General features: G+C 42.3%; 1 protein-coding gene across 1 annotated transcript in view; it reads left to right on the top strand.

Annotated features, from left to right (window-relative positions):
- XPR1 (xenotropic and polytropic retrovirus receptor 1) overlaps window positions 1-21,116 on the top strand; it is a 103,394-nt gene that overhangs the window by 48,063 nt on the left and 34,215 nt on the right. Inside the window, exons 3-11 of the mRNA XM_083446336.1 lie at window positions 175-276; window positions 4,023-4,246; window positions 10,534-10,683; window positions 10,961-11,044; window positions 12,436-12,517; window positions 15,437-15,624; window positions 17,584-17,760; window positions 19,912-20,077; window positions 20,559-20,753. Of these exons, the coding sequence (XP_083302462.1) occupies window positions 175-276; window positions 4,023-4,246; window positions 10,534-10,683; window positions 10,961-11,044; window positions 12,436-12,517; window positions 15,437-15,624; window positions 17,584-17,760; window positions 19,912-20,077; window positions 20,559-20,753 (1,368 nt within the window). The remainder of the gene's footprint in view (window positions 1-174; window positions 277-4,022; window positions 4,247-10,533; window positions 10,684-10,960; window positions 11,045-12,435; window positions 12,518-15,436; window positions 15,625-17,583; window positions 17,761-19,911; window positions 20,078-20,558; window positions 20,754-21,116) is intronic.

Here is a 21,116-nt window from a genome sequence, read left to right as displayed (position 1 = left end):
TAAATAATAATACTCTTTCAAGTTTGAGGCCTTCGTGACAATTTTGCTAGTTCACACATAACTTTTCCATCAGAGAAATATGAAAGAGTAAGAGGAACATTTCATCAATTTCTGTGCTATGAGTTCTTTACAAAAATATTTATTTAAATTTATTTATGTATCTCCTCCACGCAGTCACAGATGAAGACACTGTAAAAAGGTATTTTGCCAAGTTTGAAGAGAAATTCTTTCAAACCTGTGAAAAGGAACTTGCCAAAATCAACACATTTTATTCAGGTAAGAGGATAGCATTGAGCTATATGTGAAAGTTTCAGGGTTTAAATGTCAACAGCGGAAGCTTGATGTTGGCTCAGTGGCTGATAGGCAACCAGTGCAGAACTTTTAACACAGGTGTAATATGTGTCATTGTGACTGGTTTCCCATACTCAGCTGGTCTTTTAAATAGGAAGTAAGGTTCACCAGGAGCTTATTGGAACTTCCACTTCTTTCAAACAAAACACTTATTCCCGTCTGACATCTTCCCTCTCTTATCTCCCTAGCTGGGGGATTTGGAGATTCAGTTCTAATATGAAGCCCATCTCTTCATATGGGTTTAACTGGTTAAAATAATATGGCATGGTGACCAGTATTTATCTTCAGTGGATGACCCCATGTTCTAATATGTGTACTTCGGCCAGGGAGGGCGGGGTACAAATAAAAAATTATTTTTTATCAGAGAGGGAAAAAACCCTCTCTCTTTCCATTTCCCCCACACCAAACACCACTGTCATGTCCCCTGTAGTCACATTTTTAAGTTGTCTCTTTTCCAAACTAAAAGAGCTGCACATATTGTAACTTTTCCTCTGATGGCCCTGATCCATCTCAGATGTAGGGTAGACAGCAAGGATCTTCAGTAGATGCTGTTATCATGTCAGAGTGTTACAGGTTCCTTGTGAAGCCACTGCAGAAACGCATCTTACAGGGATCGTAACGTATCCCTGTAATGTATCGTTACAGGGGACCAGGCAGAGGGCCTTCTAGGTACAATAATAATAATAATTTATTATTTGTACCCCGCCCATCTGGCTGGGTTTCCCCAGCCACTCTGGGCGGCTTCCAACAAAGATGAAAAATACACTAAAATGTCACATATGAAAAACTTCCCTGAACAGGGCTGCCTTCAGATGTCTTCTGAATGTCAGGTAGTTGTTTATTGCTTTGACATCTGATGGGAGGGCGTTCCACAGGGCGGGCGCCACTACCGAGAAGGCCCTCTGCCTGGTTCCCTGGTTCCCTGTAACTTGGCCTCTCACAGTGAGGGAACCGCCAGAAGGCCCTCGGAGCTGGACCTCAGTGTCCGGGCAGAACGATGGGGGTGGAGACGCTCCTTCAGATATACTGGACCGAGGCCGTTTAAAGGTCAGCACCAACACTTTGAATTGTGCTCGGAAACGTACTGGGAGGTAGTGGCACCCGCCCTGTGGAACGCCCTCCCACCAGATGTCAAAGAGAAAAATAACTACCAAACTTTTAGAAGACATCTAAAGGCAGCCCTGTTTAGGGAAGCTTTTAATGTGTGACATTTTAGTGTGTTTTTTGTCTTTGTTGGAAGCTGCCCAGAGTGGCTAGGGAAACCCAGCCAGATGGGCGGGGTATAAATAAATAAATTAATAATAATAAGAAGAAGTATTATTATTAGTATTATTATATTCTACCCCACTGGAAACAGTTAAGAACATCTATCTGATCTTGGGAAAACCTGGTTAGTAAATAAGAAGGGTGCATAGATCCAATCTAGTTTAAGATAAGCAACCTTCCCCGAAGTTTGGATATAACAAGGGTTTTTTTAAGCAAAAGCTTCCAACATCCTCATGGGCTACACTGGGGGTGGGGAGTGTGTGAGCCCCATAGTGCTAAACTAAGATTGGATGGGACCCTATGTCATACAGCTAGTGCTCAGCCTGGTTTTACACAGAAAATCCAAAGCAATAATTAAGTAAGACATGAGTACATCTGAACATATGCAAAATACTTTTTCCTCACTACAGAGGAACCACAATCACCCCCCACAAGTCTTGAATAAGTTAGCAAAGCTTGCGGAAGAGTGGGTGATGTAGTTCACCATCTCTTTTGCAGGTTAAAGTCCTTCACAGACAGGTTGTTGAATTATCATATTTAGTTCTCTTCATTGCAAACACCTTAACCACACCTTGGCTGCTGACCTTCTGTTTATATGGAGAGAATTTGTTTGTATAGTCAGCCTTACAGATTCACACTAATAGAAGTTCATTTGTCAGGTCAGGAAGTTTCGGGCAGTCTGGGAATGTGACTGACAGTGACAGAATCTGGAAGGTGTCCCAGAAGTTATTGCTTCTCCTGTGTTTTAGCCAAAGAGGCTTCCCTTTTAATAGTACAGCCAGCAAGTGTCATAACATGTACAGTACTAATAAACAACAGATATGATTCCAGATTTCTTTTCTGAGCAGCATAGGCACTGAGGATAAGCATTTATTTTGATTATCATTTATTAAATGTGTACCCTGCCCTCCTCCCAAAGCAGCCCGGGACTCTTGACGTAGTCCAGGGACTAGATCATAAGTAGAAACTGTAGCTCCCAATGAAGTCCTACTAGTTCAGTGATCATGTTCGTTCTGGTTTTCCCACCTTTTATGATGAAGAATCAAAAGTCTGAAGTATTGTGTATTTTATATTGTAATTTTATGTTGTGAACTCCCCTGAGAGCTATGGGTAGGTGGCATACAAATTTAATTAATTAATTTAATAATAATAATAATAATAATAATAATAATAATAATAATAATAATAATGAAAAGGAAGAAGTAGTGAAATACAAGAAACTTCCTAGAGATATACAGTTGCCATTTGGACCAATATTTTGTGTCACCCTTAAAGCTGGGTATGGACCAAGCATAGCCCAGCTGGACAGCAACAGAGTGTACTTGGGCAATGCAACTACTAACCCTCCCACAACCACACTGCTTTGCTGGCTCTGGTGAAAAGGTTTGGGGGTATAGGCTGTAGAAATTGGGCCAGATGGCATCACGTGATGGCAGTGGGGCTGGCTTGGGATCCAATGGATCCCAGACCAGTTCAGCCTGCCCTCACCCTTGGAATACGCCCTGTTTTGTGACTCTCCAGACTACTGTTGGTGCCAATCCCACTGGCAGTACTTCTGCCCTCACTTTTGGCAGACAGAAAGAGCTCCATGCTTATGGGCAGAGGCTGGCAGAAATATTTTGGGCTGGGCAGAGGGAGACCTCTGGTTCCTCCAGTTTCTCCTCCACCCCCAGTGTACTTTAGAATGATGAATAATAAAATGTAACTATAATTCCTTCATAGAGCAGCATCAGTCATTTGTAGAATCTAAAAGCAGCCTGCTTCCAACACAAATGATCAGACAGAGGTTTAAGTGGAGTTCAGAGAAAACATAGAGAGGCTGAAACTTTTCCAGTATACATTCACAGTTTGTAATAGTATGAGCCAAAATAGGGAGTGCAGGTCATGAATTTCTCCTCATGTTGAGCGAACTGGTTTCATGTTCAAAACCAGTGTTTTGTAGTTGTTCTGGAGACCTGCAAAGAGGGTGAAAATGTTCTCCATTCTCAGGGAATATTGGAAGCATTTCCATAACTCTTGATTTGAGTTTGAAATTTTATAGATAACTCAAATTGTCTGTGGGATGGCACACCATCTACACTGATTGGCATGGGAAGAAGCCTCCAGATTTTTTGTCTTTTTTTAAACAACAACAACAACAACACACCATCAAAGCAGTAATAAACAAAACATAAAAAGCATGGGTGCTTTACCCCCTCCCCATTTTTCATTGGTGAAAGCTCCAGGTTTTAGCTGCAGGTGCTGATGTTAAACTCTTGTTCCCTGTCAAGACAGTTAGAACAACCCAACATAATGTGCATATGTTCATACAGAGTTCCTGATAAAATATCCTGACAAACTTGACTGAGTACTCATTTGTAATATTGTATGATCACACTCTGTTGCTTTCTTCTTCCCTTCTAAAGAGAAGCTTGCCGAAGCTCAGCGCAGGTTTGCTACACTACAGAATGAACTGCAGTCTACTTTGGATGCACAGAGAGAAAACAGTGGTCTCACCACTCTGCGGCAACGTAAAATGCCAGTCTTCCACCTGTCCCATGAGGAGCGTGTTCAGCACAGGAACATCAGAGACCTGAAACTGGCCTTTAGTGAGTTCTACCTCAGCCTCATCCTACTGCAGAACTATCAGGTATCACCTGTGCTCCTTAAAGCATTGTGATCTTATTTTCTGGTCTTTCCAACCAAATAGTTTTTAGTGATTAAGCCAGATCTTTGCAATGGGTGACACCAAGAGTTCTCATAGTGCTCTTTCCGCATTTATGCTGCGCCACAGATAAAACAAGCCAGAGTTTGACTGCTTATGTCGTCTGAACCCTTTCAGGTGGCACAGCAAGCCAAAATCTAGCTTGTTTTGTCCTTGGTGTGACAACAGCAGGAGCTAGGGACAGTGCAACAGGAGCTTTAGAGTTTTTAACTTTGGTTTATTGTGGCATGTGAACCAGACCACTGTGTCAAACTGCTGATACAGCTAGCTCAGTTAGTTAGGTTGGAGAAAACTTTACAAGGTCTCAGGCAGATGACTTTCTGCCTGTACTTTTTAATTGGAGATGTGGGATTTTCCATCTGCATTCAAAGCATGTCCTGTATCACAGAGTTGTGCCGTCAATCTCCCTCCTGTATGTTGTCAGGAGAAGCCCACTGCATTTCTCAATCACAGGCATTCTGTAGCCCAATAAGCAGGTGGACTGTGACTTTGACACCTGTAGTCACAATCTCAAGGGCTCCTCTCGGGTATGGATTTGAATCCCTGCCACACACAATGCTGCCAGCAGCCATCTGGGCAGAACATTTTTTGGCCATGGACATTAGCAAAAGCCTTGGTCAGGCAAGAAAGGAAGAATTTTCATTCTAATCACAGCAGTCAGCCTACTTCATAGCCTGGTGGGTAGGAGACTTGCATGAAGAAAGAGAGATGACAACCCCGCCCCACCCCAGTAGAACAGTCAGTTCTTCTGCGGTACCAAAGCGTCAACACAGGCATTGTTGCAGTGCAGTACAATGTGACTGGAGCAAACATTGTGCAAGGAAGAGGGAAGGAAGCCAGTTGGACAAGGAAGAATATAACTTAGCATAACAAGGTCCCTGTGAGCGGTCCAATAGTTCAGAGAGAGAACACTTAAAAGGGAAATGGTACAAAGGTTTGAATCTCAGTCTAGAGAAATGGAACTATGGCATTGGCCTTATGATTTTGCATGGGAAATCAGAAACTGGGTGCTCATTTGTGCTTTTTGAAAACAGGGTGATTGAGATAACCTAGGTTATTTTCTGTGCCACATACCTCAGCCAAGTTCCCCCTTCAGTGTAGTCAGCTCGTTATTGAGGGGGGCACTTATTTGAGGAAATACAGTCATACCTTATTTTACTGTGCTTCAGAGATACTGCTCCTGTTGAGGATGTGGCTGCAGCTGCAGGCAGCCAGGCTGCTTCTAGGGGAAGAGGTCTCCACCACCGCCACCCCTCGTCTGGCCATGGAAGTGGAGCTGGCTAGGGCTGGAGCTGAGTTTTCCCCCTCCCGTCCCTGCAGCCAGGGGTGGGGGGCTGGCTTAATAGACTACGGTATAGTGCAAACATAACTTCTGTAGCAATTGGAAACAAAAAAAAATTGCGTAGCTTGAAATTCACTTTACTGCAGCGGTACGGAACTGAACCTGCAATATCTCCAAGGCATGTTGTTACTCAAGCAGTAATAACCCATTCAGTATAAGGAGTTGCACTTCAGTGCTGGGCTTGTCTTGTTGGTCCTGTCTTCTCCTCTTACAAATTTAATGCAGTCTGAGAAGGAACAGTGGGCGGCACATTTGCATTGGTATTGGTGGGGAGCATGAAAAATGAGCTGCTCTGTTCCTTGCAAGCTTGGGATTGCTTTCACAAGATGGCAGATAGGCATTATTCCCCCATGGGGTCCCCATTCTTAGTGGCTATAGCAGCAGTTCTCAACCTGTGGGTCCCCAGATGTTGTTGGACTACAACTCCCATCATCCCTGAACTCTGGCCTTGCTAGCTAGGGGTGATGGGAGTTGTAGTTCAACAACATCTGGGAACCCACAGGTTGAGAAAGGCTGGGCTATAGCATCCAAAGTTGGGATAAGCAAATATTATATCCACTACAGCATTGTCTTCAAGCACAGTGATTTACTTTCCCCTTAAGAATCAATGAAAGCCCTTCAGGAATGTGGAAGAAATAATGGCATGCACTCCAATATATTACTGGGGTAGAAGTCATTGCATAGAGAGAAAAGCAAGCGCTCAACCACGTCCCAGACTTCAACTGATTGTCATGGCCCTGTTAATCAGGACAGAGTTTGAGGCTACATTGTCAACTGCTAAGGAGCTGGACAGATTTCCTGACTCTGAACCAGATGCTGGTGATCAGGGGACCACTGAACCCAGGACTGGCAGGCAGGAGCTTACTGACCCAGCTACCACAGCATCAGGGCCCATAGAACCAAAGCCAGGATCCTTATGGGTGCCTTCCAAGCATCTCCCATGCTACCTTTTTTAGTCCAATGGTGCAGAGAGTGCACTAGGTGAGATGTCATAGAGTGCAAGAAAATCACCTGTCTTCAGGCCAGACTCTAGTTCTCAAAAAGGAGGAGAGATGTACTGGAGGCAGAGCTCACAAGGCCTTAGTTCACATTCCACTCTTGTTGGAGCAAGTTTATCACTAGGAGCTGTCCTTGGTGCTGGGAATAGTGATGCTGTTCCATCGGCTCCTTCCTAAGACTAGAACAAGATATCAGTGTACTTTGTTTCTTAAAATAAAGGGTAAGTGGGAGGGAGCTATTGAGAATTGACAACCCTTATCTAATTCACTTCCTCCATCAGCATAGCTTCATGTAAGTGGCTGAGAATTGTACACCAAGCATTAAATCAATAACCTTTCAGGGATTGGGAGGGGGATGAATGTTGTGTGTGGAGGGGGGAACTACTTACTATTAGGTGAGGTAGCTGGGTGATCTGTCTTTGTTTTGTGCCATACACTTTAAAAGCAGAACCTCAAAATGTCCCTGGAAAACAATGGGGGCAGCCATATTTTCTCTGTACAGTTCCCTTAAAACGACCTTATGTCATCATGTGCTGTAATTTCTCTGGGGCATTTAAGGGACCCAGGAGATATGTGCCACTGGGCACTCTTTTTGCCAGAGGGTTGGGGGCACTAGCAGTTGGCCAGTGTGGGTTCCTGGATGTCTATTAGGAACAGAGGGCATTGGAAAGACTATGTCGAACTAGCTAAAATTCACATATAGTGCTATTATTGTCACTGTGACTTTACAAAGTAAGATGAAAACACAGGGATAGTCAATGTGGTGCCCTCTTGATATGATTGAACTCCCACTCCCCAGCCAGTTAGGTCAGTGGTCAGGGATAATGGGAGTTGTAGTCCTACAACATCTGGAGGGCAACACCTGGGCTACCAAATGGCTTTTTAGAATTGAGTCACTTAGACAGCATGCCAAGCCATGGTTTGGTGCCATATAAACAGCCCTGTGACTGCTCCCAGAACCATTTCTGCTCTCATTTCTCCTCTTTCTGAAATGTTTAAGATTGATATTCTCTGTGTTGAACTCTTTATTTCAGTTGGAGTGCAATTGGAGTAAAAAGACACTTGCAAGAATTGAAATACAAATGATGATTTAACAATAGCTTCGCTATAGGCTTTACAATAGCTTCAGATCCTTGTGACATGTAAAAAAGCTATAATTACTCCCACATCAAGCAAAATTACTTGTCACAGAGAAATCTATGGCCTAAACCATGATTTTGCTTCCATTTTAGTTTTATGAAACAAGTCACAACTGCCCCAAGGGAGGGAAATGCTGGGTTCCTTCAAGAGAAAGTAATTAAGGTTTCTCATTGGCAGTAATATAGATCATTAATGCATTGGCTTCCTGTTCCCATATCCCTGTCCTCTTCCTTCCTTTCCATACTACGAAGCTCCAATATTAAATCACTCCAGGCATAATTAAATTGGAAACCATTTCAGCTGAGCTGAAATCTTATAACCTCTCCCATAGGCACGGTATTCTGCTGTTCTTTGTTTGCTTTCAAATTTGGTCTTGAATTTGTGTGGCTGCATTAAATGGAATCATTTTTTCAGCATAATTATTACCAATCTATGGATGCGTGGTTAAAAAGAAACTTTTATACAACAGAGTATATATACATATGCACACAGAAAGAGGGTGGAGAGAGAAATATGCCATGGCATAAAAGCTATGTAGTGGTGCATCTTTGTGCCTTTTAGCAGTTCAGCTCAGTCTCAGATACTACAAGAACACGAACTTGTTGGCATCTGTCTGTCTTGAGAGATAATGGTGTGCACCTCAGGGTGAAGTCAAACTGCTGTGTTAGCAGCACCAAAGTGACTTCCTCAGGGCACAAGCCTGGGCAGTGTGTATGGAGATCCTGGACTGCCCAGATCACAAGACCCCACTCTGGGCTTCACTAGCACCAGCTTGGCTGCAGGAGTTGCCGGAAGGAGGCATACAAGACTCCATGCAACCATCTTAGGCACTCTACTCCATATTGGTGTAGGTTTTACTCCTTAGCCTTTCCTTCTCCTAGATGGGCTACCTTTCCATGTGGACAAGCCCCACCTGCCACTCACCTCCCTCCACAGCATGTTCAGAAACTCTCTTCTTGACTGTTGTGTTGGAAAAACGCCCGGGAAGGCCGCCACCTTCCCAAGACACCGAGGCGTCTCTCCAGTGGTCACCCTCTGGCTGTAAATCTTTCTCAGTCCAGAGAGACCGGTAATAAGCGACCTCTCCCTCCTGAGAGGAGCACACTCGTCTTCTGGCATCCCATTGCAGAAGAAAAAGACAATCCGTAGTTCGACCCATTATTGGTCTCGCTCGCTCAATCCACCGGAGTCTGTCTTTGCATACAGGGCAAGTCCATAACTCACTGAGAGTTTGAGACCCATCGAAAAACTTCACCTGGTTTAGTTGGCCAGTTGAAGCAGTGCCCTAGGATGTGACTGCTGTCATATGCTGACAGCTTCTAGGAGCCACAGCTGAGTGTAGGGTGGAGACCAAAGGTTGACATACTACCCCAGAAGTAACATAACGTGTGCTGCACTAGAGGTACTATTGGTCCTCTAACACCCCTGAGCATGAACTAAACAAGATATACATATCCTTAGTATTTAGTCTTGCATTTGCTTTTTCTCAGTGCCAGTTGTTCTAAATGTCCTTTGACTTGGAAGACTGAATTTGTAAACAATGCTTTTTTTCCCCTTTCTAAATTGAACAAAAACAACTGGTTCAGATTTAATTAAGCATTGAATAGCTATGCAGATTAGATGTCACTATGTATTCTTATTTTTAGTCTCTGGTGTTTATAATTTTCAGCCACAATCCAAGTAAAGAAATCTTCAGTAAACAGTCTTGATATATTTGGCAGCAGATAGCAAAGAGGGCAAAAGCCATAGATATCTTCTAGTTTATAGAAATGTGCATGCTCTGCAGTACAGCATATCTGGATGCCTGGAATTTGGAGTGGCTTTCCCATTAAGAGCCATTTGAGACTCTTTACTTATTTTGGGGTGTATGTTGAAGATATTAAGATGTACACCCAAAAACAAAACTGTGAGACATTCCAGAAGACATGCAGTTTATCTAGACACATTATTTTATCTAGTTGGAGGTTCCAGGGATTTCACCTGAAAGGTTCTGCATGCAGAGCAGATGCTCTACTGCTGAACTGTGGTCCTTTGATATATGATACAGGTACACTCTTCAGTGAGCTGGGAGTAAATGCTTGTTTGCAAACCCTGGTTTGTTTTCCATTTAATATGTTGAACAGCCCATGGTAACCAAGGCCACGCCTTCTGGGTTAAAGGGTTTCTGGAGAACAGGGTTTGGCCTTCAGGCAAACTTGACTATTCTAATTTACCAATCACATTTTGTTAGGCAACCAAATATAGGTTATAGCCAAAGATTACTCTCAATTTAAAAACATGATGTGCATGATGCAGGGTTTTGCTTACGAAGACAACCCCAATGGGCATTAATGGATATTTCTTTTAAAGCTGATTTCTTAAGAATTAGCAAAATAAACACTAATGGCTTCAGTAGCAGAGATGTGTCATTTAATCTGAATTAGGCACAATTTCTGCCTAGCTTATTATCTGGAAATATTAGGATGGTCTTTAATTTCATTCTGTTACTGAGTGTTGACTCCTTTTGATGTCAATAAATGAAAAGACTTGCTTCCTACAACAGGACAGAATATTAAATTTAACTGCATTTGTTATTTTTTGCCAAGCTTCAGTCTGTACAAACTATGGCGTTTAAATGCTCCCCCCCCCCAAGAAGATTGATTCACTTTTCCTGTTCTCTGATCTCAAATCAAAGTTAATGTTGTAAAGATTGAAAGAAAATAACACGGCGGTGGATTTTTCTGTATCTTTAGAACCTAAACTTCACAGGATTCCGTAAAATCCTCAAGAAACATGACAAGATCCTGGAGACTCCCCGAGGTGCAGATTGGAGAGTCGCGCACGTTGAAGTGGCCCCGTTTTATACTTGCAAAAAAATCAACCAGCTCATCTCTGAAACAGAGGTAGAGTACATTGGCCTGTTTGTTTCGCCTGCCCTTAGACAAAATTCACTCGGGTATCGCTAGCGTTTATATCTTCTCGAAATGCTGCTAACCAGCTTATGGTAACAATGTGGTATATCTGAATAAACCGAAGAACTGGTGCCTTTAAATATGTCCTGCTGTTGTGAACGTTGATAGCAACTGAGTTATTGAACGTGTTTTCCTTCTGCCAAACATCTTTTAAGGGACAGGTCTTGAATTGAGGCATGATTGATTATTTGTTTATTTGGCTCTTTAGACAGTGGTGACTAACGAATTGGAAGATGGAGACCGACAGAAAGCTATGAAGCGGTTACGTGTTCCACCACTGGGAGCTGCACAGGTGATGAAAAATTAGCTGGGTTTAAGAGTGGCTGGGGAAGGCCCAGCCAGATGGGCAGGATATTATTATTATTATTATTATTATTATTATTATTATTATTATTATTAACAACTGCATTTTAGCCTTTTGGTGTGACAGGGCGAATTGAGCATATGCAGTTATAAGAACTGGTATAGGCAAAGTCTTCCGTTTCCACTTCTGTATTTCTGATTTTGGCTTCAGAGGACTGGGAGAGGACAATGCAGCTATTAGTGTATAATGGGAGAGTAAAGTGTCCCCACATCAAGAGAAAGTTGCATGTGGTTTTAAAGCCTGGAAGCTTTTTATCTGACCTTGGTGTGCTCTCCAGTTTCAAGGGTGGATTTTGTTTCGCATTCTTGCTGCTTATTTTCATGCAAGCTCACAAGTTAAAGCAAAGAGCTCGAGAACGCCCACCAGCATGAAGCGTACCAAAGGCCTTGATGGAGCCGTCTCCTAATTAGACACGTCACTCATTCTGAGACACAGACAAAAGGCTCATTTGGGCTGGTGTCAGTACCTGGCATACTTGGGTAAAGGCTGGGTCCCTAGGGCTTAATGTCTTGCCAGAGCTCCACCAACATTTCCCCCCAGCTGTTCTGCAGTGGGCTCTCCAATGACATGGGAACTGCCCTGGCAGCGCTGCAGTGACCAGTCACCCTCTCCCAGCAGTGGCACCCCAAGATTGGGGAGCGATGGCTCCCATCACACCCGTCTTCTAACACTGCACAGGCCAATGTAGCCTTCTGCTAGTCTGTGCTGGTCCCTGCAGTGCCGAGAGACACTGTGCAGGACTGTGTGGCCTCATGCCAGGCGCGCCAGTCCCCACGGCGTCTCCCAACACACCACAGGCCGGTTCAGCCTTCCACAACATCATACTGGTTCCCCTCAGTATTGGGGAGGAGCCTTTCAAACAAATATTGAGGGGGCAAAAGACCCCTCTGCCCCCTTGAGTTGGCATGCCTGCCTCCCAGCAAGGTAGGTGCTTAGTTCATCTTCTACAATGCCTGGAGTCGGATGCCTGACATTGCATTATAAAGATAAAACACGCTGCCTGCTCAGCACCAATCAGAGCTTCGTACACTTGTGTGGATGTGTCCGTATGCTGTTTTATGTCAGAGAACGATAAGTAGTGATTGAACAAATGAGTGTGTGTTTCTTGACCCCTCATCTCTCGCTCAGTTGACAGTATGGAATCTGTCTTAAAAACAAACCAAACCAAGAGGAGTTTAGAGTTATAAATTGTGAGATACTATTGATTTTGTGAGGATTTTTCCAATCTTTTTTTAAAGAAACAACAACCCAACAGCACAGTTTAATGTAGCTGACAAGAATATGATTTTGTTTAAACCAACTTTCTCTTGTATCTGCAGCCTGCGCCAGCATGGACTACCTTTAGGGTCGGGTTATTCTGTGGAATATTCATCGTGTTGAATGTTACAGTCATCATTTCAGGTTAGTCATCCTACACTTGCAGCCTGGATCCATGGGTGAATTTGAATGACCTAATCATGTGGTGATTAATTTCACCATAAGTGAACGTTATTTGTTATTTGATGTAGCTTCAACTTCTGGCAAAGCTTTCTGTGCTTGCGATTACTAGGATTATTGGGACTGCTAGGAACTATTAGGAACCGTGTCAGATTTCTGTGGATCTTGCTGTGTTGGACATTGGGGAGAGACATTGACAAAAGACAGAAGTCTTGGGGACGGGGGGGTCTTGTGTATAATTAGTTTGTTCTCTGAAATTCACAGGCAATTGCTTGTCTTCGAGTACTTTTCACCAAATTCTTGAAGTTAAAATATTCTCATTATTCCACATATTTAGTGCAAATTGGGCCTAGTATCACATTTTCATCAGTGCCATTTTAACATGACTTGAAATGTCTAGCTAAACGATTCACTGAATATGCTAGTATGCATCTTGTAGGTTTTTTTGTATAGTACCTCCTGTTTATAGCACCTAGCAGTTCAAAAGCACTCCTGGGTGCAAGTAGATAAATAGGGACCGCTTACTAGCGGGAAGGTAAACGGCGTTTCCGTGTGCGGCTCTGGCTCGCCAGAGCAGCGATGTCACGCTGGCCACGTGACCCGGAAGTGTCTTCGGACAGCGCTGGCCCTTGGCCTCTTTGAGTGAGATGGGCGCACAACCCTAGAGTCTGTCAAGACTGGCCCGTACGGGCAGAGGTACCTTTACCTTTACTTACCTCCTGTTTTTTAGGCACTTTAATGTGCATAGAGCATAAAGCAATATATTTAATCTAATATATTCAATACCCCATTTCATACTTGTTCCTCTGTATTTTGTAATCAAAAATTTCTATTTTCACTTTGCATATTTGTCAGTGGCCTTGTGAAACATGTGCTCATTGATCTTTTCATATCATGTAGCTCTTGTTAGTTCTGGATGTATTTAGAACCATCTGTCTATTTGTGTTAATTTGCATAGTTGAAACTTGAAAGAACACTTTCAGCGTTCAGAAAGGAGACAGGCTTGCATCCCAAATGAGGCTTGCGGTGGCATAATCCTCACAATCAAACATTAATACTAAAAATGATTTTAAAGTTACACATAAAATATCTGCGAGAAAGCAGGCATTTATTGCAAAGACCAGTCACTCCGGGTGATATACTGCCATATTCCCCTCATCCCCAAAACCCTTTCAGTCTACTAGTTAAAGGTGGATCTGGGGACTACAGGGTTTTCACTTGAGCTTACCCGAAATAAGCTCAACAACTTTTCTATGCCAGGGCTCAACTCTGGAATTGCTAACTAACTTTTAAATAGTGCCTTTGATCACGTGTAGAATACTTTCGCATAACCACATAACATTGTTTGAAAGTCTACATATGGGGCTTTCTTTCAGAATTATTAGGCAGATGTCCATCTAGGTCTGTCAATTTATTTTTAATTTGTTGAAAAGGCTCTAGAGTATCATCTTATGTAGCTTCTGTTTGATTTAGTTCTTCATTTGCCCTTCTGAGGTGGGGGTGCGGAATCAATTTAGGTGTAAAATAGGGTTTTTCAACTTTCTAGAAAAGATTGTGGCAGTTTGTAACTGTGTGCCAGAGAATCTCTTTATAAGAGTCTAAAGTGTGCTGAATTCTTTTTGTACTTAATATTTGATAATTGCTACCATGCTTACTATGCTGGTATTTAGCATTCTGATCAGTTCTTACCTCTTCATCCTTTTGATGTCTGGGATAATGTTCATTTGTCTCTCAAGAACTCATCCTTTATACTGCTTGGCATGGTAGATCTCAAAATCAGATGAACTGTTTTTCTCACTGCTGTTTTTAATTTTACAACTGTGAAGAGATAACATTAAAGTGCTTCAAGGAACAACTGATGCCGGCCATGAGAAATCTAAATCACACTAAATTAATTCAATTTATTAGAAGCCCTCTCACTCATGCATTTTTCTTCTTTTTTTAAAGGGAAATGGAAGAATAAAAAGATGATTTTACAGAAGCTCAAAAAGCAATAAAGAGAAGGGGAAAGGAGGAGGGGAAGCAAAGATTAGTGGCTGAAGGTGCAGGAAAAGAGATTATCTGTGGGGTCCCATTTACATATGCAAGCGTTCACAGTACATAGGAGCAAATGAAGCAGGGAAAAGCAGACCCAATCAAGATAATGAAGCTTCCTACATAGGCCAGGACATGCCGCTCCTTTTAAAAGTGTTTTCCTCCAGTTAGCAAATTGCTTGTTTGACTGGTTGTAGCCCTCTGCATAACTCTGCTCCACTTGTACTTTGTGCGCTGCCTTCCACATACATTGTGATGAAAGGGTCATGAGCCCCAGAAATGCACTCAACCTTGCTGTGTTGGTATAGCTTCTGCATTTGGGGATGAGCACTGTCTGTAAATGCCTCATTCCTAGTGAGTCAGTCTCAGACCTTATCAAGAACATTTTGAGCCCAGGCTGCTTGGGAATCTTCACCAACAATAGTATTTAAAAACAGGAACTACTGACTTGAGTAGATCCCTCTTTATTTTCTAAACTAAATCTGTCCATGGCCTCCCTTTTTAGCCTTGTGCAAACTTCTCTGCAGCTTCCTCCTTTTGTAAGTGGTGTGACAAAAGCTGTTAATTTGAACTTGGTTAAGTTTCTGCAGGTATGCCCATTAAAGGTAATTTATCCCAGAATGTGGGTTTTGAGGGCCCAAAATTTCAGATGTCCTAATTTTAGGCATAGTATTTGGGCAGTGGGTTCTGATCAGTGGTTAGGTTGTGTGGTGTCATGCACAGCCATTTACTGATATTTTAAGTCCAGATGAGGAGTATGTTTTTTTTATTGCGAGGGAGCAGAAAATTGACTGTCTCCCGTGAGCGGTCCATTCTGCACATGTTTGATTTGAATCTTCTCCTTGACAGGTGTAATTTTTCTGAAAGCATTGAACGTGTGGCCACTCATAAGAATCTATCGCGGTGGCTTTCTCCTGATAGAATTCCTCTTTCTCCTTGGGATTAACACATATGGCTGGAGGCAAGCTGGAGTGAATCATGTCCTCATCTTTGAGCTTAACCCTCGCAGTAATTTGTCCCATCAACATCTCTTTGAGGTAAGTAGTCCAATTGGGTGTCGGAGCCCCCTGATTAGCAGTAGATGTTGTTATCCCCCTTGCTGTTGTTTGATCATCCTGATATATCATCTTCAAAACAGATTACCTTTCTAGTGTCAATTTTCACAGGACACTTTGTCAGGAATATAGTTACTGTATTTTTCGCTCTATAGGATGCACCTTTTCCCTCCTAAAAAGTAAGGGGAAATGTTTGTGCGCCTTATGGAGCGAATGCAGGGGGAGGCAGGCGGGAAAAGCCCCCAAGCTCCGTGCGGCTCTTGCGGGTTTTTCCCCAAGAGGGAGAAGGGACTGACTGGCCGCATCAGTCCCTTCCCCCACCTCCTAGAAAAGCCAGTAGAAGCCGCGCCGCCCCTTTAAAGAGTGCGCGGCTTCTGCAGGCTTTTGCAGGAGGTGGGGGAATTCCCCCACCTCCCGCAAAAGCAGGGAGAAGGTCTAGGAGAAGCGCACAAGCTGCGTGCAGCCTGTCCGCTGCTCCCAAAGCTTGGGGGGGGGGAGTCATATTTTTTTCCTTGATTTCCCCCTCTGAAAACTAGGTGCGCCCTATGGAGCGAAAAATACGGTAGGTAGATTATTCTTGAACTTGATTATGAATGCAGACAACTTGTAGTTCTTCAGATACTGCCCTAATTGTAAAGCTTTTACCATCCAAATAGAAAATACATTATCCAGCAGGAGGCTGCAGGAAATCCATTGTCTCCTTTCTGCATCAGGAGATAATGCTTTTAAACCCCAAGCATGCTTTTTCAAGGTAGTGTGTGGTGAATTTCATTGTGACAAGGTTGGCTGCTGCGAGAATAGGTTGCTGAATTAGCCTTGGCCTGATCCAGCATGGTTCTTCTTTTGTTAACAACCTTGTAGCATTATCAATTGCTGTTGTAGCCCAATGTGAATATAACAACCCCTGCAGTATAGTTCACTTTTATACCCCATTTTTGGATGGAGGTCTGTGCTGAGTGCCAGCCCTACATTGTAGTCTCAGACAATCAGCCGTGTTGGTTTGAATTCCCGGTCAAAAACAGATAATACTTATTGGGTTGCAGCAAAGGTCAAGCTTCTGAAATTTCCCACTCACACCTCCTTCCCAGTCAAATCAAGCACTCAGTTGCATACAGAAGCTTCATGCTTTGCTGATTCGCATGCAGACTGATAGCTCCTTTAAATATTAAAACACGAAACTGAAAATGCACATAAAGTAAGATTAGGGTCTCCTGCCTTTGATGCCAACTTTTGTTTTTTCAGCCCTCTCAGCTACAGACTCAGTTAACGTTCACACCAGGGATACATTACCGGTTATACACTAATAGAGAGCTTGAGTCTCCAAATGCCATTATTTCTGTAGCTAAGATGGCACCACTCTCACACATGAAGGAGATACCAGCAGGCTTGTATCGAAGGTTGAAAACCCCTCTAATAACAGCCCAGTGAGGACTGAGCATACTCAGTGGGTATGGAATGCCAACTGTTGGAGAAAATTCAAAACATTGGAGAGGGAGAATTGAATGAAGTAGCCAGAATCTTGCAGTGAAACATTCTGTTATGTGTTCTACTTGTTTGTTTTCTATTTTCCCAAGTGGCAAAAAAGGGGCTATGCTTAGCAGCACCTTGCAGCTCTATGTCTAGCAATATTTCTACTGGTAATTATTATTTGAGTAAAAATAAGGCATTTATATATCTAAATCTTACATGTGTACAAAACAATATAACTTCATGTGCTTTAAACGTTATACGTAATACACTTTGTGTAGTCAGGTAACTTAAGTTTGATAAAGTGAGTTACGTACATTTTAAAAAAAAACACACACCATGTTTTTTCTATGGGTTATAACTATCTGGAATCTTCACCTTTATGAAAATATAGTGCAGAACAAATAGTTCAGATTTGAGAATATATTGCTGTTTTACAAATGAATTGTTTGTGTTTTTATTTCATCTGCCTAGGTTGCTGGATTTCTTGGAACATTGTGGTGCCTGAGTCTGCTGGCATGTATATATGGTCACCCCTATATTCCTATGCAGGCAAACCCACTTATATTGTATGGATTTATGTTGTTGTTTCTCATAAACCCTACCAAAACCTTCTACTACAAATCCCGTTTTTGGCTGCTCAAACTCTTGGTAAGCTGAGACATGCTCAAAACCCGTAAAATAACACCTTGCTTTTCCACTGTAAAAACAGCAGTGACTCAGTGCTGTTGTTCATGTGCGGCAAGAGTCCACCTGTCCTACTTATCAACAGGGGCACTTGCACAAAATGCTTGTTAAACATGATTGAGGGTCTCACTGTGTGTGCAAATGTATGAGCAAATGAGCAAAAGGTTAAGTTGGCACGATACCCTTGGAATAGCAGTCACTGCTGATACCATAACATTCACTTTTGCAAATAAAAATTGAAACTTTTGTGATATAACAGTTCTGCAATCATTACTGAAGTAGTAATTCCAGTTATCAGCTAATTAAAGTTTCAGGTTGAAGTTAAAGGTTCTTCTTGTAAGAAGAATATTGTACAAACTCTTCAGTAGAAAATGCTGGCGATTTTGATAGTTTTAAAATTATTTAGTGTCTGTTTGCTCTTGTATGGCCCTATAATCACACATCCTAGTGACTGTTAAGAAATTGCACTTGCAGACTCTAGCCTTGGTAATAAAAACAGAACCGTTTTGTCGTGTTTTCACAGGTCTGAAGCTGCAGGGTTGCACCTTGGTCATGTAACAACAGTGGCAATTAATTTCTTAGCTTATTTGTATATGTTACTATGTTCTATGTGACCTAGAGGTTTGGGGGATCTTTAGCAACTGTTGTGTCTCGCAGCTGCTATGGGCACAGTGGTTCCTAGCCCACTCATACTCTTGCGTCATCTCGTTTCCAGTAGAATGGGACAAGGCATTTGCTCCTGATGCTCTTGGCATGAGAATTTGCGAGAGGTGTCGGAACCAAAAGATATCCAATAGCTTCTCACAGAGCCTCATTCAGAAGCTCCTTTGTAAATTTTCCAGTGGTTTCTTACTGCCCAGCAGTTGCGCAAAGAAAGCAGCCTAATCTGGTTTTGTCTTTGCAAATTAATACTTAAGGCGTGTTCAGATGACTGTCTGTAGATGCATAAATGATTGTTTATGAAGCTGTGGATGCACACATTTCCCTTACCCCTCCTGTGCTCAATCTTTAGTACCCAAATCCTGGTGTGTATTAAACTGGAGTTCCTTGTTCAGTTTGAATTCAGGGAACTCTTGAGTTTATGTCACTATCCTTCTTCATTAGCTAAAATTAAGCTCAAGCTACACTGTTTGGTCATAATGTGGAATTCTGAATTAATGTAAGCCAAAATCTGGATATCAAGCACATCCTGTGGTAGAACACAGATCTTTTGTTTTAAGAAGTTGTGGATAATTGGTTGTACACAGCCTTAGTCTGCAATAAGTGTGTCTTGCACAAAAATGAGTGTTTTTCGTGAAAATTTGCACTTGCTGAGTTGAGTTCTGTGCTATTGTTGTTACTAGTTAGCTTGAATATGGTGGGGATCTAAATGACGATGATCTTACTGGTTACACATTTGCCAGATGTGTTAGTCTTTTGTTAGGAAATCAACATGGTATTGATTGGAACATGTCTTCAACAATGCAAGCATTATTCTGTATCCCCGGCTTGTTTGTGTTGTGTACAACTGAGCATCAAGACTAGATAATCTTGATGTTGCCCTTTTAGCGTTTTGTTGTTACAACTAAACAGGCAGGAAGAGCTGTAATCTAAGGTAAATGGAGCATGAAATGGTCTAGCTTGAGAGGCGCATAGCTGATTTCAGACCTTGAGGGGGAAATGGGATGAGATAGAGAAAAATCTGTTTTTTCTATTAGTTCAAATTCCCTCCAGCCATCATGGTTGAAGAAGTGTCTGACAGCAAACATTTCTATTGGTGGTTCTTGATGCTGAACACGGTTCCTACACTTGGTATATTTGTAGACAGGATACTCAACAATATTTCACTATTTACATCACCTACCTTACAAAAAATATGTGATGTCATTACCAATTTTATTACCAATTGCCAACACTGTACAGCTGCATTTATCCAAAAACTGTATGATGGCCAAATGATTCTATCAATCAGGAACATACAATAAACAAAGGATTTACATAGTTACACTGCCACAGATCTGTCCTATAATGCTGGATAACTTGATCATTTCTATAGAAGAGAACATGCTATCATTTTCTGTAACTACGTTTTGTGGTGACTAAATGTGTGTGACACTTTTTCTTTTTCTTTTGCAGTTTCGGGTGTTCACTGCCCCCTTCCATAAGGTGGGCTTTGCAGATTTCTGGCTGGCCGACCAGCTTAATAGTCTGGCTGTGATACTTATGGACCTTGAATACATGATTTGTTTCTATAGCTTTGAGCTCCAGTGGGCAGCCAATGATGCATTGCTGGCAGATCCAGGTATGTCAATGAGAATGGAGCTTCATTAACGGCCATGTGCAGGCAAATTTAGGCTTATTTGCTCAGTGGAAAACCATAACAAATATAGGCATTTGGCATGCAGTCAAAACAACACACACAACCACACACATTTACTTGGTGTGTGTGAATGGTGTTTGTTTATAGCACCTAATTATCAACTTAAAGTTTATAGGAAAGTGCTTCTGATAAGCTAGGTTTTAAGGTCCAGTTTAGGGTGGTAGTGTGGGCGAATTGTTGGTGGTGTGTTTGCTTCATTTGTTTCCTAAGTTTCCATGCCATGACTTCACATGATGAGGCATTGATATGAAATGTCTCTGGACTGGAGAAGCATTAGATGAATAATGTTGGGCCATTGCTTGAACCACAAAGCCACTTTCCTTGGATAAAATGAGACAATTTCAAGAGGAAACTACAGGACATATTTTGCCTTGCATTTAGAAGCTTGTCTTTATTTTTGCAGTTGGTCAGATCTGCAACACCTATGCCTATGGAGTGCGAGCAGTTGTCCAGTGCATTCCTGCGTGGTTGAGATTCGTCCAGTGCCTGCGCCGATACCGTGACACCAAGCGGGCCTTCCCCCACCTTGTGAATGCTGGCAAATACTCCACAACCTTCTTTATGGTGACATTTGCAGCCCTTTACAGCACTCATAAAGGTACTGGTTTGAGAGCCTTTGCTGGTCGGTTGGATTAATCTACTTTAAATACCAACATCTTATTTCTCAGAATGGTTGGCAGTGTATATTTATGGGACATCGAGGAGAAACCATTGCAGAATTCAGGGGGTACAGGTTAAGACTCAATCATAGCTTCTGGGGAAATAGTTCACTTGCCTTTCAATCCCCCCACCCATTCCACTATGGACTGTGTTGAGCATGGCACAATATAAGCAAGTTAGTTCTTCATGCCCACCGTTATAACAGTTGTATTTATTTTTGTATATTCGTAGTACTACAATTTCTCTCTTCCAAATTCCTATTTATACAAGACCGTGGTTACTTTACAGATGCTTAATAAGT

Source organism: Podarcis tiliguerta (assembly GCF_965153285.1).
Source record: "Podarcis tiliguerta genome assembly, chromosome: 6".
NCBI classification, from domain to species: domain Eukaryota; kingdom Metazoa; phylum Chordata; class Lepidosauria; order Squamata; family Lacertidae; genus Podarcis; species Podarcis tiliguerta.
Note: the sequence above shows the minus strand (reverse complement) of the source record. Positions and strands in the feature narration are given on the sequence as shown.